The sequence below is a fragment of the Xiphias gladius genome, chromosome 20 (assembly GCF_016859285.1).
Source record: "Xiphias gladius isolate SHS-SW01 ecotype Sanya breed wild chromosome 20, ASM1685928v1, whole genome shotgun sequence".
Classification (NCBI taxonomy): Eukaryota; Metazoa; Chordata; class Actinopteri; order Istiophoriformes; family Xiphiidae; genus Xiphias; species Xiphias gladius.
In genome coordinates this window covers 12,681,055-12,698,644 of record NC_053419.1, presented here as the reverse complement: position 1 = coordinate 12,698,644, position 17,590 = coordinate 12,681,055, and the positions used below count along the sequence as shown (strand labels likewise).

Here is a 17,590-nt window from a genome sequence, read left to right as displayed (position 1 = left end):
TTTCATTTTCAATCATCCTTTTCTGCTGCTGGATGTGTGCTTTGGGTCGTTGTCCCGCTGAAAGACATAATACCTTTCACATCAAACCTATTTTTCTGACAGTGGGTATCACGTTAGGCTCTAAATTGCCTTGGTAATCTTCTGACTTTATCATTCCTTTGATACATTCAATGCCACTAGTACCAGAGGCAGCAAAGCAACCCCAAAGCATGCTAGAAACTCCACCATGTTTTACTGTAGGTAGGGTGCTCTTTGCCGTACGGCCTTCATTTCATCGCCTGTAAACAAACTGATGCACTGCTGTCCCAAAGAGCTCTACTTTGGTTTCATCTGTCCACAGAACATTATCCTAGAGAGACTGTGGCTTATCTATAAAAGTTTTTGCAAACATTAGCCTTGCTTTTTGTACCTTTCTTTCAGTAGTGGTGTTCTCCTTGGCCTTCGCCCATGGAGCCCTACTTGGTTTAATGTGTGGCATATGGTTTGGGCTGAAACCACCACTCCAGATTGCACCAGGTCAGCCTATACCTCTTCAGATGTCTTGCATGTTTTTTCCACAATTCGCATCAACTTTCGAAGACTTCTATCACTATGTTTCTTCTTAGCACCACGTCCTCGAAACGTCTTCACAGTTTTATGACTGTGAAACCTTTTGATCACGTTATGAACTGTTGAAACAGGGATTTCAAGATCTTTGGTGATTGTTTGTTTTTTGATAATAGCATTTCTAAAGGCTCTCAGGCAGCTCTCTTGTCTTTGTCATTGTGAAGAAGAAACTGGAAACAATCAGCCCCTTTTTATGCAGTAAAACCATCATTCATTGGTTAATTCAGATCATGTGAACACTGAAAATTAAGCACAGTTGAGTTATATTTGTTTTTTTATTTTGTTTGAGGAACTAATTGAAATTCATCAAAAGGCTGCCAATAATTGTGTCAATTGTTTGTTCAGTAACTTTGGAGATTTTATTAAATATTCTGAATATACAAAAATTGGTTAATTTGCATTTATTTCTAAGGATATTCTAATTATTCTTCTGTATTTAAAATTCAGGGGGCCATAATTTTGACCAGGACTGTAGTGTTAATCATTTTTTTAATGATTTTCCGATGATATGTTTTACCATGAATTGATTGAGATTTACTATATTTTATATTTAGTGACTATTTTGTTTGATAACATTTTCTACTATTAGTGCAAAATATTGAATCAAGCCAAGGAAATTAAGTAAATAGAGCAAGTATCTAGTCTTTTATAATGGTTATCTAATTATATAAAGTGTAAAATTACCTTTTTTTATGTTGAATATTTCCACTTCAATACAAATAGCTAATTTTGTATGCACGGAACACATCAAGGTTTCCAAAAATATATACAGTATATGTATAGTATTGTTTCATACTTATACTGCACTATATTAGAGGGGCTAGAATTTTATATTTCCTCCGTTACATTTATCTGAAATCTACTTTCACAAGTTACTTTGCAGTTTAATATTATTCATACTATAAATATGATCAAGAAATTAAATATTAGCCTGCACAGATACAACAGACTGCTTACATGTTGATGCACCAATATCCAACAACATTATAATATAACACTCTAAAATAAGACTGTGCATGTGCATTATGAGTATTTTTACTCAGTTACAAGTAAAAGCCCTGCATTCAAAATCTTACTTATGGAAAAAAGTACAGAGGTACTATCAGCAAAATGTGTTTAAGTATTTAAAAAGTACTACTTTTAGTTGTACTAAAAGTATTTTCACAGAAAATCAGCCCCTGTGACTGATACAATAAATTACACTGGTAATATTGATGGATCAATGTCTGAGCACCATTTCACTGTTGTAGATGCTAGAGGTGGAGCTACTTTTAACTACTTTATATACAATAAGATTCCCAACCGAGGAACTAGAGGTTGAAGAAGTGTCTTCGTGGTGGAACTGACAACAACTCAAAGACACCGGAAACATGACAAGGAGCCAGGGCGAGACGGTGCTTCTTTGTGTGTGAGGTGTCCAGACAAAAAGGTTGGGAACCACTGGTTTAATCTTTGACAGTGTCTTGTATTTTATAAGCTGATATGTTCTTTTTTTTTAATGTAAAATTTTAATCTTGTAATTTACTGGTATCTAGAGCTGGTGGAGTTAAAATTACATATTTCCCTCTAAAATGGTGTAGAAAATGGTGTAGAAGTATAAACTAGCATTATATGGAAACACTGAAGTACCTCAAAAGTGCACTTCAGTACAATACTTGAATAAATGTACTTAGCTACATTCCACCACCCTGCGAGTAAATAACAGGAAGTAAAAAACTGTACCTGGATGTGAAATGTTCAGCAGTAGATGGCAGTGGAGAGTCATTGGATGCCATGGATGTTTTGTTTATTGAACTGATCCGGCTTCCTTGTCGCAAGCAGCTAACCTACATTCCTGCTGACAGCAGAGATTCTTTAGGTGTGTGTCAGCTGACAGATGTGTGATGCTATCATGTTAGCTTCGGAGTTAACAGGCAGATACTTTACCAATTTATCGTTTGACTCTTTAATAGGTTGACCAATTGGTGGGAATCATTTCGTGTGACCCAAACATACGCGACCAAGGCGAGCAGGTTTACTATTAAACTGCTTAAGTGTTTTGTTTTTTTTGTTTTTTTTTTTGTTTGGGTTTTTTTTTTAGCACTAGCAAGCTAGCAGCGAGGAAGCAAATCTTCCTAGCAACCGTAGCTAGCTGTGACAGTGGGTTAGCTAACCGGCGGGCGTCTTCATGGAGAGCTTTAAAGCTAAGCTTTCAAGATTGGTCCTAAATTATGTAAACAGACTGTAGACGGGCGGCTTCTGTTAAGATAAATGTTAATTAAATGGCAAAAACCGAGCAGGGCAATGGACTTGACTTGCGGGGCAGCACAGAGAAGTTGACAGATAATAGGAAAAGCAGCTTGTATGGATCTGACACAGAGGTAAACGGCAGTGCCATCCCCGGGGAGGGACAGGTGGACAAGTACGGATTCACCGGGGGAGCCCAGCAGTACTCCGGAGACTCGTGAGTGGGGTTTCCTAATGCTCAGTTTTCCAACAGTTAGTAACAGAAACCGAATGAAGTGTTTGTTCGCGTTTCCACAGACTGCCACATAGTTGCAGTCTGTCTCTTGTCCTCAGCTGAAGACGGGTAAAGGTGAACAGAAACAGAAGATCTCCCTGGATCTCACACACATTCACACACACTGTCAAGAAAAAAAATGTGATTGCTGGGGTCATCAAACTGTTGTAGGTAGAGTCTGTCATTTGATCCATGTGGAGATACCTGCTGTCATTTCAATGAGCTATGTATGTGGAAGAAGTCAAACAAAAGATGGATCACTCCAGACTGTAAATACTTGGCTGGCTACCCTGATTTATAGCTTAGTTTCTTGTCACCTGGACCAGTAGGTTGCAACCTTTTTGGTTTTTGACCCTCTAAGGTGAAGCAATGTCTATTGGCATTGTCAAAGGTTTAATATGTTTATGAGTTATGAGCACATCAAGGGCACTGTTTCATTCTCAGATTGTGTCATAAGCTTTTTGGAAGCATGAAGATGCAAACTGTCAGGTATTCAATTATAAAAAAATAAATAAATAAAAAAAAGATTAGGGAAAAGCCCGCAAAATAAACACAATGTGTGTGGCATAATATGATTATTTTCTTATTTCCAAATCTCGTCATTTAAATCATGAGCCCCCAGGTTTGGAACCGCAGATTTAGACCAGCTGTGATTCCTTTCCTTCCTGATTCCTTTTGAGTCATATTAGTCAGTATTCCTTGTTACCACCTTTCTTGCTCAACGTCCGTCTGGCAAAAATGGAAGGCCACCTAGCTTCCATGCTTGACTCTCCATGTGGAATAGTGTAGAATACGTATAGCACTGATTTTGAAATCTAATCTTAATGTTTGTTGTTAATGGGCTTTTCCTGCACTTGCCTCAAGTTTCTTCTACATCTCTGAGTTCTCCTGACGTAAAGCTGTTGTGTGTTCCATGGTCTAGGCCAGTATTTCCCAAAGGAGTGTTTCAAAATAAATCTGATGCATCATTAGATGATTGATGAGATAGAAAAAACCAAGAAGCATTGTGATACCTAAAATTATGTTTATTTTTCAGATATTACTATAATAATCATCTTAAATTATTACATAGTGAAATAAACCTATTGGGTACAAGTAGACATTGTTGCGTTTGCTTTGCTGTTGTGGCCCCTAGACTGTGGACCAGCCTCTCTCTGAATGTTATGGCCTCAACTAATGAAACCTTAAGTCCTTCCTCAAAGACTTATTTTATTCTTTCACATTTGGACCTGCGTAACGTCCCACATTGTTACTAGTTCTTACACAGATGATTTTTAACTTTGCCTTTGCACAGCACTTGGTTCGTCTTGTTTATAAAGGGGCTTTATAAATAAAGTGCAAATAAACAGTTTGGGCTTGTCATCTTCCACAAAATATTTTAGTGGTTCTGTTTTATTTTGAAGATATATAAGAAGCAGTCCCAATTTAGACACATTAGTTCATTCAGGTCATTGTGATATCTTTCTTTAGCTGTTGTATACAAAGGCATGTCAGTCAGCTCCTTAAATGTGTTATATTTTGTTTGTTAAGAAGACCAGGCTTGGGTTCAGGATCAGCACAGGAAATCTGTGTGTATCCAAATGGCAGCTCTGATCTTCAATAGGACGGTAATGAGGTGAGATATTGGTTTGTGTTGGAGGTTGTAGGGAACTGAACTGGGGGAAAGTTCTCTGTTAGCTTCCTGTTTTCCTTGTAGTTGGCTGCCAATGGTAAGTGTTCCACTGTTTTGTCTGAGGTAGATTTCCTGTTTGGACAAGGAAGAGATGAGCCACCGTCCCTCCCCCTCTGATGACAGGATTTCCCTTTCATAAGTACAGGGAAATGACAGAGTACAGTATAACTATGAACAGAAATTGTTTGTCTTTTATCATTGTCTCCTATCACCACAGTGCTGAAGAAATCCCCACTGAGGTGCTGAGACAGCGGGAGGCAAAATGGCTGGAGATGCTCAACAGCTGGGACAAGTGGATGGCCAAAAAACACAAGAAGGTTTGCAATGTTTTAAATGGAATCTGACTTCACTTCTTCACTGAGCATATTGTTGTATATTACCACTAATGGCAAAGTGCACTTTGTAGGAGCTTATTCAGTGTGCAGGGGACTGTTTTGGAGCATGAGCATAGTTTTTGTGCCAGGTTTGACTTTTTATTATACGTATTTTTATTGTTCACACAGTTAGTACAGTTGTATGCTTCAGTTTCCCACAAAATAAAGTCAGTAAAAAAAAAACAGAAACCGTGACGAGGTCATAGTGAAAATAGTGAAAAGTGCTCAAACTAACAAAATAAAAAGAAAATCTAAAGAAAAGCACCTAAATTTCATGAATTAAGGGGAAAAAAAGAGCACTGCTCGACCCAGTTGCCACCAGTCTTTCTAAGAGCTGTCTGAAGAGTAAGATTTACTATTCAAATTAATATGGACTTCTTCCAGAAAAGCTATGAAAGGGGAACCTCAAGTTTGTCCCTCAGAGCAAACATGATTCTTTCAAGGTGGAGGGTACGCAATAGTTTGAAAAATTATAAATATGTATTTTTATATATATTTGACGATCAGTCTCCTAACAGTCAAATGGTGTGCACAGCACTATTCACAGTGTCCTCCAAGGTCTGTTTTCCTTTCTTCCTTTCTCTTGCTTTCTGCAGGCTCTTGAGTAACTGTGCATGTGTTGAACAACAGGTGAAAGAGCGCTGTCAGAAGGGGATCCCTCCATCCCTGCGTGGCCGGGCCTGGCTCTACCTCACTGGGGGCAAGGTGAAAAGGGAGCAAAACTCGGGCAAGTTCCAGGTCAGTTGTGAATTTGTGGTCCCTCCTGTGAGTATTTTTCAAAAAATTGATCCAAAATAAAAATAATGTATACTATTAATGCATGTACGTTTATTTATATATATATAACGTGTGTATATATATATATATATATATATATATATCGTCAATTATACATGCAAGACATATTGAGTGGTACAAGGCTTGAAACTTCACTGAGGTTTTAAGTTTCAGAATTGCCTTCATTATAAAATTGTTAATAAAAAAAGTGGCTGGTGGGAAATGACTAAAAAAAGTAATGTTTAATTTAGCAAAAGCTGACAAAATTCTGTGTTTTCAGGAACTGGACAACCAGCCAGGAGATCCCAAATGGGTAGATATTATTGAGAGGGACCTCCATCGACAGTTCCCCTTCCACGAAATGTTTGCAGCAAGAGGAGGTCATGGGTAAGCATTGCCATCTGAAGGCCTGTCAAGATGCCCGTCACTGTATTAATTGTACGGAATATACAATAGTTTCTGAATATATTTTATATATATTCTTACATGTAGGCAGCAGGACCTGTTTCGCGTTCTGAAGGCTTATACTCTGCATCGCCCTGAAGAGGGTTATTGTCAGGCTCAGGCTCCCATCGCTGCTGTTCTCTTGATGCATATGCCAGCTGAGGTGAGCACACACTAGAAATTCAACCTTTCCAGATGTTTTTTTTTTTTCTCTAATATAAAATAAAATGTAGTTGATATTAGATACTCACGGCTCTAATTATAGAGCCAAGGGGTCAAAAAGGGTCAAAGACTATTGTGATGATACAAATTCACTGCATAATTGTTAAATGATGTTCACTAAAGAACAGTTTTTCTGTCAACTGCTGTCCTCTCTGTCAAAATGCTTTACATTAATATTAATAGTCATGCCTTTTTTGTTAATCATTAAATAACTAATTTTACTATAATAAATTCCTGCTCTCATTCTTTCCTTTGTCCTAGGATGCATTTTGGGTTCTTGTCCAGATTTGTGAGAAATATCTACCTGGATACTACAGTACAGGGCTGGTATGTCATAAGAAGAACTCGAGAACATCAGAGTACAAGTTGACTTTAAATAGATTTCATATTTATAGTGTTGAGCATGTGACTTATTACCTACCTTAAACCCGTATATCTTTCTAAAATGAATCTGTTGACTATTTTAAGCATAAATACACCCGCAATATTGTAGTGAAAGGACACAGGGTTTCTGAAGACTAATTTTCTGCCACATTATAGAGCTGAATCTTTGCACAACTGAATTTTTATCCAGACATTACACTTCCCAAGATTTATTAGCAACGTAGATTCTGCCTCAGTATTTAAACTTCCTTAAGGCGTAAGCTGATTTAGCCAGCCAAACAGCTGTTTCATAAATAAAAATGCCAGTTCAGTTCAGTTTATAAAGTCAGTACACGTAATATGTTGCTAGTGGTGGTCTTGAATTTCCCTGGTCAGTGTGTCTCTAGCTTGACACTGATACACAAACTACCTAATAACATGAGGTGGTGACCAGGCTACAAGGACGAGATAATCACACAATCAGATTAAGCAATGAGAAAGGAGTCTGTTCCCTCTCTCTCTTCACTGACTGCTGTTCCGTATTGTCTCTACAGGAGGCGATCCAGCTAGACGGGGAGATCCTGTACGCTCTGCTGCGGCGGGTGTCCCCTGTAGCCCACCATCACCTGAAGAAGCACAAGCTGGAGCCCACCTTGTACATGACCGAGTGGTTCATGTGTGCCTTCTCTCGGACTCTGCCATGGGCCTCGGTGCTGCGTGTCTGGGACATGTTCCTTTGTGATGGTGAGGTGACACGCCCTCGCATTACAAACTGATATATTGTCATGTCAAATGAAGTGAGAAAGTGATCATGTAGGACATGTGGGAGAAAAAGATGCCCAGATCAGGGCCAGAGTATTTCTGGACCACTCTTCCAACACTTAACTTCTGTGAAGGTGATGAGTTACTGGAGTCTCAAAAAGTTGAAAAAAGCTCACTGGAGATGATCAGAGTTCAATGCAATAGAGTTTGTTCTTTCACAAGAGATGAAACTGAGTTAGCTCCGGAAACCAACTGAAGAAAGCATAGCTAGACATCATCTTTTATACCCCAAATTCGTTCCTCCTTGCTGCCGGGTTCTCCACCTACTTTTCTAATAAAAGTAGTAATAAGAAATAATGGTGTCATACTTTCCATATTTGGTTACATCCTCCATATCCATCTGGAGATAATGATGCCAGTCTCTTTGGAAAATCCCTAACTCTCTCGGCCTGCCTGCGTAAGTCCGGGCACCTCCTGACACCATTATCTCCAAGGTGTCTAAGGCCACATCTTTAAAAAACGTTAATATGTCCAAACTGTGTATTATAGCAGTAATTTTTTTTAATTCAGAATCATCACAATACTTCTGTTACTCACTGCAAGCCCAATGATTGAGTCTGATTATCATCTAAATCAATGTTAAAAGTTAAAATCAATGTTCAATACATTCTGGTTTATACTGTAACACACAGAGTATATTTTTAATATACTTTGGCACACAGAGTTTATTTCTTGGGATTTTACTACTACAGACAGAACATACGTTACTGAAGCGATGTTCCAACAAAATAACTTCGGATACAGCCCCAGATGAAGCAAATTTTACATTTGCCCAGCATTTTGGTCAAAAGTTGCCCTTTTTTATGTTTTCATTTCAATAGTTGTCTCTGTTTCAATTATTAGTCCCTTGTGCCTGCTATTATGTATTCAGCCCTAGTGTTTTACCTGTAATACATCAGAGTTAGTTAAATACACAATAACAGTATTTAATATCCTTCAGGCCCTGTCATGTGCTGTAACCCTCCACTTTAATTTTACCTGTAAAACACCAGAGCATGATCACCAAAGAGATAAGGCGAGTGTTGAATACATGAAGCCCCCCCTATTTTTTTTGTTTTTTTGTTTTTGTGTTTTGAATAGTTAAAATGAGAACTGAGAAAAGCCAAAGTTGTCCATCCAAATATCCAGTTTTCAGTGTTACAATTTAGAAATTTATCGGACTTCAGCAGTTATGTGCAGCTCTCAAGTGATAACTCTATTCAGATATAAGTGAAGGCTGCTTCTTTAGCTGCATGCGGTCTGATGTGATGCTTTTCTCAGGAGTGAAGATCCTCTTCAGGGTGGGCCTGGTTCTCCTGAAATGCATGTTGGGATCCCAAGAGAAACTGAAGGCCTGCCAAGGTCTCTATGAAACAATGGGGCTGCTCCGAGCTATACAGCCACAGTACATGCAAGAAAGGTTCCTGGTGCACGAGGTACTGTTATACTCACTGTCGTAATCTGTGTTACCTATTTTATTGTTTTGGCCAGCACCTACTGCAGATTCAGCTGTTCCTCTAGGTGCGGGATCCCTTTTTGACTTTGCCCTCCTGTGCTTGTGGGAACAGCAATATAAAAAGACTTCACCTGTAATGTGCTGGTGTACTTCAATCAAAAAAACCCAGATATTACCTCATAGTTGATTCACATTCATTCTGTGCCTGTATTTCAGATTACAGAGTTATCGGTGTCTGAGAAAGACATCGAGAAGGAACATCATGCTCAGCTGCGGCGCTGGAAGGAGACTCACGGAGATCTACGCTGTAAGTCCCCTCCCAGGATGCACGGTGCCAAGGCCATCATGGCTGCTGAGCCACCCAGTCGACAGGACCTGCGACAGAGGCCCACCATCATTGTGGAGTCTCCCCTGGCAGCCAAGACAGATGGGGTGCAAGCAAAGGACACAAAGGAAAGTAGAAAGGCTAATGAGGAAAAGCAGAAGAAAACAATCCTACCACCACAGGAGACAGTTAATCTTTATTCTCCTCCCAGTGACCCCTCACCTCTCCTCAAACACATGACCATCCAAGAGTCCAAAGAGAGTCTGAGCAGTGCAGAGCATGACACTTACCTGTAGCGGGATAAGATTGACACCAGTTTACATACAAAAATCACAGCTGTTGGTGACATGACAAACCTTTCCTTCACATAATGTGTCTGTAGCAGTCGTGACTCAGACAAGTTTTAGTAAAATGTCTGCTTTTACTGTCATGACACTCCAAGAAACGTTTTGGAATTTAAAATAATTTTTAACTGCTGTAAAAGTAATCACATTTTCAAATTTGGCAAAAATGCCATTGCTCAGACTACTAAGCAGTTGCATTTCATTTATACAGGTTGCCATACTACTACTATTTACTTTTAACTAAGTAGCAGAGTCATGGATAGTTGGCGTGACAGTACAGTACATTTTTAAAATGTAATGATACTCAGAAACGTGTGAGTGCCAGGGAGCAACAGCAGATGGCGACTGTGTGCACTTTGCAAACATGTCTGTGAGGGTTAAGCCTGTGGGAATATGGAGCTATCAGCTTCTTACGTATCCATGTATGGATACACACACACTAACTCTCTCCTTTGTTATAAATGAAGTCTGATTTTCTTCTTAACCAATGAGATCTTTTCTAAAGCACTTGTCTTTCTAGTCTTCCTTTTTGCCTACATTGGTCACTATGTCGCCAATGCAGAGATTTGTATTTATCCTGCTTTGCTAGGCTCAGTCATTCACATTAATTTGCAGACACAAAGTTTATCAGTGTGTCTGTTTTGCACAGTCTCATGACTGTTATGCTGCATCCATGAGTTTGTCTCCGCTGTTGTTGAACACTTGAGGGCGCCGGGAGATTATCCCTCTGCCTCAGCAGTGACCAGCAGTAGTCTTACGAGAGCAAAAACTGACAAAAGCTGTGACTCTCAAATGAAGGAAAACTTGTGCAGGGACATTTTATTGCCACAGAGCCAAAGATTTTTAATGCATATTTTTGAAATGTATTTTTTCCAAGGAGTTTATTTAATGATATTGTCGTACAGTATTTAATTGTTGTCGGTTTGGGAGAGCATAGGGTTTATATTTATGTTATGAATGAGCTAGGGTAAAATACCATTTTGAAGAATGCCAATACAAAGCTGTTTCTGTACAATCATGATAAAAGGTTTTTTTTTTGGATGACAAACATGCTTTCAGTTGGATTTAAAAACAATTCCAAAATCCAAAAACTACAAACTCAATATGAAGTTAAAATCATGTACAAATATAGTCTTCAGCATTTCTTTTCTAATGACATTAATAAGCTGAAAATGAATTGAGACAGTAGGTTACTCTGTTGTTTGAAATTCATGCCTCCACATGATTTTAAGGATTTTTTTCCCCTTTATGCAAAGGGCCTTTGAGTAGATGTCTGACTAATCTGTTTAAAAAAAAAAAAAAACATTTGAGCAACTCACGATATTAAAAAACAAGGGAGCCATAAACATTTAATAATGACCAAATAGTATGTGTAGACACTCATTTTACTTGGGATATTGCTAATGAAGAAATAATTTGAAAAAACTGGATTCATAAGAAATAAACATTTAACCGTCCAAGTCCTGGAAATTGCATTATTAACAATGGCCTGTGTAACTATAGGCCAGACTATTTTTGCTGTCAAAGTTTTTATGAATAATGGGAAATGGTGGTTGGTATGTGTTGATTTTAAACACCGTGGAGATGTTTTTTTTTTTTCAAGCTTATGCCACATGTTTATTTTTTGTCTATTAGGAAGCACGGTTTACCTGCCGTGTCCACTGAAGTTTTTTATATTTAGATTTAAAACATTTTATTTAGATCTGCAGCAAGAACACAGTACGCATGCAGTGCATCTGTGGAGTTTTTACTCTGAGCTTTCTATACTTTCATGTAGATGGTGCCACTGAGTTTGATCCAGGGATTAGCTGTCTAGTCATTCTGAATGATGCAGAATATACAGGATGTGGTTTGCCATCCAAAAACTTTAAGTTGATTTTTTTTTTTCTGTAAGATTCTATTTCAGTATTCATCTAAATAATATAAAAAATTACACTCCATTAGGTTGGTGGGACATTCATTTTTACTAATCATTGCAGCAGTTCTATCAAAAGATAACACTGATTAAGCCAGGGGCTTGTAAATTTGCAGCTTATTCTGCTGTTTTAATCGGTATATAGGACTTTATTTCAGATCTCTTTGCTCATTTTATTTAAAATCAAATTCTCGTGTACAAGCTGTTTTTGTACCAAATTACATTTAAATCAATAAAATTTGAAACTCTTGTATTTTGCAGATCTGTCATATTTTCCCATTTTTGCACTGACTGCAAGTTTCCTCTCTTTTTCCCTGCATTTACTATTGAGCAAAAAAAAATTAGACGAGAAAAAGTGCCACACAGACTGGACTAGACTGCAATAGGAGGATTTCAATACACCCTGTGTTATCATTCCGCACCCTCCCACCCGCCCTTGCTCACCCACGCAGCAGCACACTTCCTTGGACACCTGTTTCTCCGGCTCTTTCAGCTCTTTGAGGAATTTGCATCTCAAATAGGGCGAATTCCCACAGCGTCTCACCAAGCCATTTGCTTTTGGTCTCTGAATGGAGTTCTCTGCGTGTATACAGGCCTCCTTCTTCTTCTTCTTCTTCTTTTTCCGCGACAAGGTTCAGCTGCAGTCCAAGAACTTGACAGCCAAGAATGCTCTTCTCTACGTATTAATTTACCTAACCAGTGAAACCCGTACACTGTCTAATTTAGTCAAGTACAAGATGGATTCAATTGGATATAATTGCATTACTATTGTCAGTTAAATTCTTATGGTCTTCCTTGCACATCTCAATACTTTTGCTCATTTTCCATCTTTTGAGAGTACACTTGGTAACAAAAATGAAAGGTAACAATCAGATGACATGATAGACTTTTCAGTTTCACATCAGTTTCACATTCCTGAAACTCACCTCACAGCCTTAACTGTGGGCTTTTCTATTTCTGTGGAGCATTTTTTTGTGTGTTTTGTCTGAGGATGCCCGTCAATAGAGCAAATTCTGGCTCCTCTCATCCTCTCTTTTGTGCCTTTCACTATCTGTGAACAATGCTAGCTTGTCCGCCCATTTTCAACCCCACTCCACCCTTCACCTCAATCCAACCACACCCCACCCTACCCCCCCACCTGTCTGTCATTGTCTGTACTGGCATTTGGGGACATTCGCTAGACCTGAGCCTAGACTAAGGAGGTTGTAATGGGAGACTGGCTTTATGGCTAATCTGCAGAGGAGGAGACATGACCCAGACTTGACCCCATAACCACACTCTCAGAGCTGAGCAGATTTTGTAGCCTTTGTAGCACAATAGCCCGTTGCTTCTTCAGTGTTGTATGCAAAATTGTCATGGTATGCTCTCGCAAGTCAGTGTTTTTGCTCCTACCATTTGTACTTTCAAAAGTACTTACATGATACACCAAGTGACCACAATTAACCTATAAACAATGGCATAGTCATACTGAAAAAATCATAGCAGGGCTCATTTTCCCCTTTTCTCCCAGTTTGTTGTGGCCATTTCTTATGGTCTTTGTTTCTATTCAAAGCCACGTTCAGACTGAAAATAGGACTGTGTTAAAAAAAAAAACACAAGGGGCTATGTTGGTGTTGATGTGTTGCTACAAGCAATGGTGAGAAGACGAAATGTGATCCGAGACGTGCAGTTTGAGAAATACAGCACATCCATGAGCTTTAAGACTCATCCGGCTCCGAAATACTACACAGCGGTTTATGATATTGTGAGAGAGGAGTATACAACTCTGCGACAAAAATGTTTTCCTCCATCTCGACAATTGCAAGATTCACGTTACAAAGTAATCTACCAGGAAAGTGCTCTCGCGGATATTATAGTGGCCAGTGCAGTTTGTTGCTGCATAACATTGCATTGTGTTGCAACAAAAGACGTTTTGTTGCCGGGACCTCAGCTGTCCCATTGAACTGCCTCACTGAAATGACTGAGAAATACTATTGTCAAAATACTGTTTGTCTCCTTGTGAACATAAGAGGACAGTTTAGAACAAACCAGTAGGAGTAAAGTCCAAGTTATACTTTCAAGTTATACCTTTCACATAGTTGCAGTGGTCTTCGTGATATAATTTCATCATTAGCCCGTGTCCATGAGTTTCTGCATGCATGTCTCATCTGCAAGCCATAGGAATCAGCTGGACGTGTGAAGACATCCCCCTATGCAGTCACCAAAATGTAGTATAAAAAGATCCATGTCGGCATTCACTGTCTGCGTTCACGTCTGTTCACATTTTTCCAACTGCATCATAGAACAAAACTCACATGCTCATATGTACAATGAAATTTTTTTTTGCCAAGCTACAGTGGAGGGATATTGACATGGATAGAATCAACCTTTTGGTACTAAAAGGTCTTTAAAATTCCCCCTTTGTCTAACTCAGCCTGCTAAACTATGACTGCGCATATGAGGATGTGAGTACTGTTTTAAAACAGACTTGAAAAAAATTTGACCCTTTTCTCGAGCTAGTGCTGTTTTAGGGGAAAGATCCCTCACCAGCTTCCCAGCAGTGACCGCTACCAACAATGGCAGCAATCCAAACCCTTACCCCTGAGCGCAACAGTTGAGCCTGAACAAATGTACCTTTTAAAGACCAGAAACTATTGCTACCTTTATTATGGGTTACACTTCAAAATTTTACTTCTACTCCGTGATAGAATTTTCTAAAGCCAAAGTTCACATACTACCTTTTTCCAAAGCTTTCAACCATATCCTACAGCCTTCTTAAGAATATTTTATCACACACACACACACACACACACACACACACACAGTGTCCAAGGACAAGAATTAGTTGTACTGATGACGTTTTAATCATCGGTACAAAAATCTATTCCCGTCTACCTCTATTTTTGTTTATTCAAGAAGCTGAGTATCTGTATAAACAGATATCCCACACATGTGGTATTTGTTTATACACTGTAGCTGTTTATGGGGGGTGACTGAGTGTAGTAAAGTGGATGATCTCATGAGGCCATATGCGTGAAGCGTCTGGGAGATTATAGTCTGGCTTCATGAGCTCTAAAGCTCCTCTAAAGCTTTTTGGTTGCAAGGACTGATGGTCTGCACCTTTATCCCCAGCCTGCACACCCCACCACAAAATGCCTTCTACCCAAAGGGGGGATTAGAAGGGGTAGAGGTCAGGGGCACAAAATAAAAAAACACAACTGTAACCTGTCTGAATATTAGCAATTTGAAAAGTTAAATTGGATTGCAGCTGTTATGCCTTTCTGAACGCTGTTTGTATGCATGATGTGATTTTTGTATATTACTGTGGCTAGAAAATAAATGTATGTCTATATGTAACATTTATAGTCCTTCAATAAATTCCACTTTGGTGACGCTTATACTGTTCATTTTTTTTCAAAAAAGGACTGAGACCTCAGGAATTTTCCATGTTTTGGGAGAAAGGCTTTGATGAAAAGTTTCAAGTAGCGGAGCTGCACGTGTGGGACAGGAAGCGGAGTTGGAGTGGAAGGTGTCAGGGGTCAGACAGATGCTCATTCAATGGACAGTGGACAGGAAGTGTGTGTGTCCTTTTATGGTTCTCCTCAGGATAACAGTAGCTTGACATGCAGCCCTAATGATCTCAAATCCATCAGCTTTTTCTGACACTGGATTACCATTTGTTATAGGAAAAGAAAACACACACCTGCTTGGTTCCAGCTGGGAATTCCCCTGATCTCCTTTATGGCATCTGAATGTCTTATGAATCATCATAAGACTGATTTTTACAGCTTAGCGAATCACATCTTCGGGTCAATGTCCAAGCTATTGTTACTGTCATAAGAAGGTTGTAAACTTTGCTATTTTCTCCAATTTTGTTTAGTGCAACTCTCTGCAGTCAGTTTTTCCTGTTTGCAGCTGATCCAGCATACTACAGATAGGCTCCAGGCTCTAAAAGATCACATCATCCAATTATTCTGGTCCCTCGCCGCTCAATTTTAGTATGTTTGAAGTTGAGCAGGCTCCTGGTTACACACTATACAACCTCCAGACCTATCAGGTTTTCCGTTTTGGGGACCTCATTGTGACCTCTGAACTGTTGACCAGCTTTTCTTCTCTCAACCTGCACCCACTGTTGACGCTTTCAAACTCCTGCTTACAAATTGATTTTATTTTGTAGGTTTTTAAGACCTCTGGATTTTTCTTTGTGTGCATGTTCTTTATATATTTGTTTGCTTTGGGCAGAATCTTAATTCATAATGGCTTAGGTTTAAACGCGTTTTATCGAATTATTTTAATTGTTTAAACACTTACAGACAGTTACAAGTGCAGAAAAGTGGTCTATGAGGCAAAGTATTGGATGGTTCAGTAAATTGCTGGACTGGATCATCAGGCTTGATAGCTGTTGCTGTCAAAGCTGTCGAGTACGTTTTTAAAATAACTACAGCTACAGTTCTCTGTGGAATAGTGTGTAACCACTATAGTTTTAACGTATGATTACAGTGATTGAGAAGATAACTGGGAAAAACATAATTGTCAACCAGCGGTGTTTTTAGCCTACAATGCATTTTTATTGCATGTAACATGCAGTAATTCTCTTGTGAATCAGACAGCCAAAGAATATATAATAGGTCATATATGAGTACTTAGAGAGAGATCATGCCTTTAGTCCCAGTCTTGACGACTTTGTGTCTTACAACATTTATTTAGCACTGTTTGTGTTACATGTTTATCTCTTCACCGGGGGTGTTTGTTAGCTCGGTGCTGCGGTGTTTGTGTGTTTTCCACTTATCTGTATTGATCTGAAGTCACTTCCTGCCATTGTTGTGTCACATCCCCACTGTCTCCTCTCTTCCCGTCCATCTAGTCCCCTCTTTCCCCGGCAAGGAAACCGGGGGCTCGGAGAGGATACACAGGAGGGAGGCAGGGGGGCTATGCTGTGGGTATGTATGTTAGTGTTTGTGCGTGTGTGGTTGAGGCAAAGAGAGAGACCTGGTATGGCCCTGATAAAACTGGGCCAGACCTAACTGGGACAAACAGATATTGTTGGTGAGCAGCAGGAGCTTGAGCAGTCTGTAATCACACTAACAGACATGTCAGCCAGATCAAAAGACCAACAAAGTAAAGAATGTGAGGTTTTGTTTGTAAGACAGAAAATAAGTTGCCAGTTTTTGAAAATATTTAGCTTGGAATAAAACTGCGATCTTGCGCATGCCCTCAGGATAGTTACAGAGATACAGAGCTTTAAATTTTCCAGCATGAATAAAATTTAAGAACAATTCTGGTTTATTACAACCTAGGGCTGGTCAATGTATTGAATTAATTTAATTAATTCAACTTTTTGTTATTGTACGATGTGTAAACTGTCTACATACTGTGAAAACAGGGTTATTACAACATGCACCAAAAGGATTTATTCACTCAAAAAGTAAAAAAGTAGATGAAAGCTGTTTATATGATCCGTCTTGAGTCGCGAATAGTTACACTATATGCACATCTGCAATATCTACAAGAGAGGGAGAGGCTAAAAAATGTATATGAGCTGTCATATCTGATCATCTCTGCTTACAACAAGTAAAGTTCTGTCAGTATATATGGGTTAACACATATCTCTTGAATATGCATAACGTATGCAATATGCCTTGCGAGTGGTCTAGGTCTTTTATTTAGTTTTGCTTAGGTGTCTTGCACGTGAAAAACTACAAAAACATGTTTCAATATGGTGTTTGAGGTTTCCGTACTTCAGCACTTTGCAGGGAAGACAAATGTAAATCATGCACAAGCTTGAACATTTTCTAGATTTTATTTTTCGGTC

At 39.0% G+C, this 17,590-nt stretch overlaps 1 protein-coding gene across 2 annotated transcripts; it reads left to right on the top strand.

The window, feature by feature from the left end:
- Window positions 1-2,366: 2,366 nt before the first annotated feature.
- Window positions 2,367-12,037, top strand: LOC120806754 (TBC1 domain family member 10A-like). Of its 2 annotated transcripts, none has more exons than XM_040158159.1 (9): window positions 2,367-2,464; window positions 4,996-5,095; window positions 5,783-5,890; window positions 6,210-6,316; window positions 6,422-6,536; window positions 6,857-6,922; window positions 7,513-7,702; window positions 9,041-9,195; window positions 9,432-12,037. In XM_040158159.1, the coding sequence occupies exons 2-9, from the start codon at window positions 5,051-5,053 to the stop codon at window positions 9,834-9,836; spliced, it is 1,191 nt and encodes a 396-aa protein (XP_040014093.1). In that variant the 5' UTR covers window positions 2,367-2,464; window positions 4,996-5,050; the 3' UTR covers window positions 9,837-12,037. The 2 variants fall into 2 exon arrangements, with proteins under 2 accessions (XP_040014093.1, XP_040014092.1); XM_040158158.1 differs by having other exon boundaries at window positions 2,392-3,049.
- The last annotated feature ends 5,553 nt before the right edge of the window (window positions 12,038-17,590 follow it).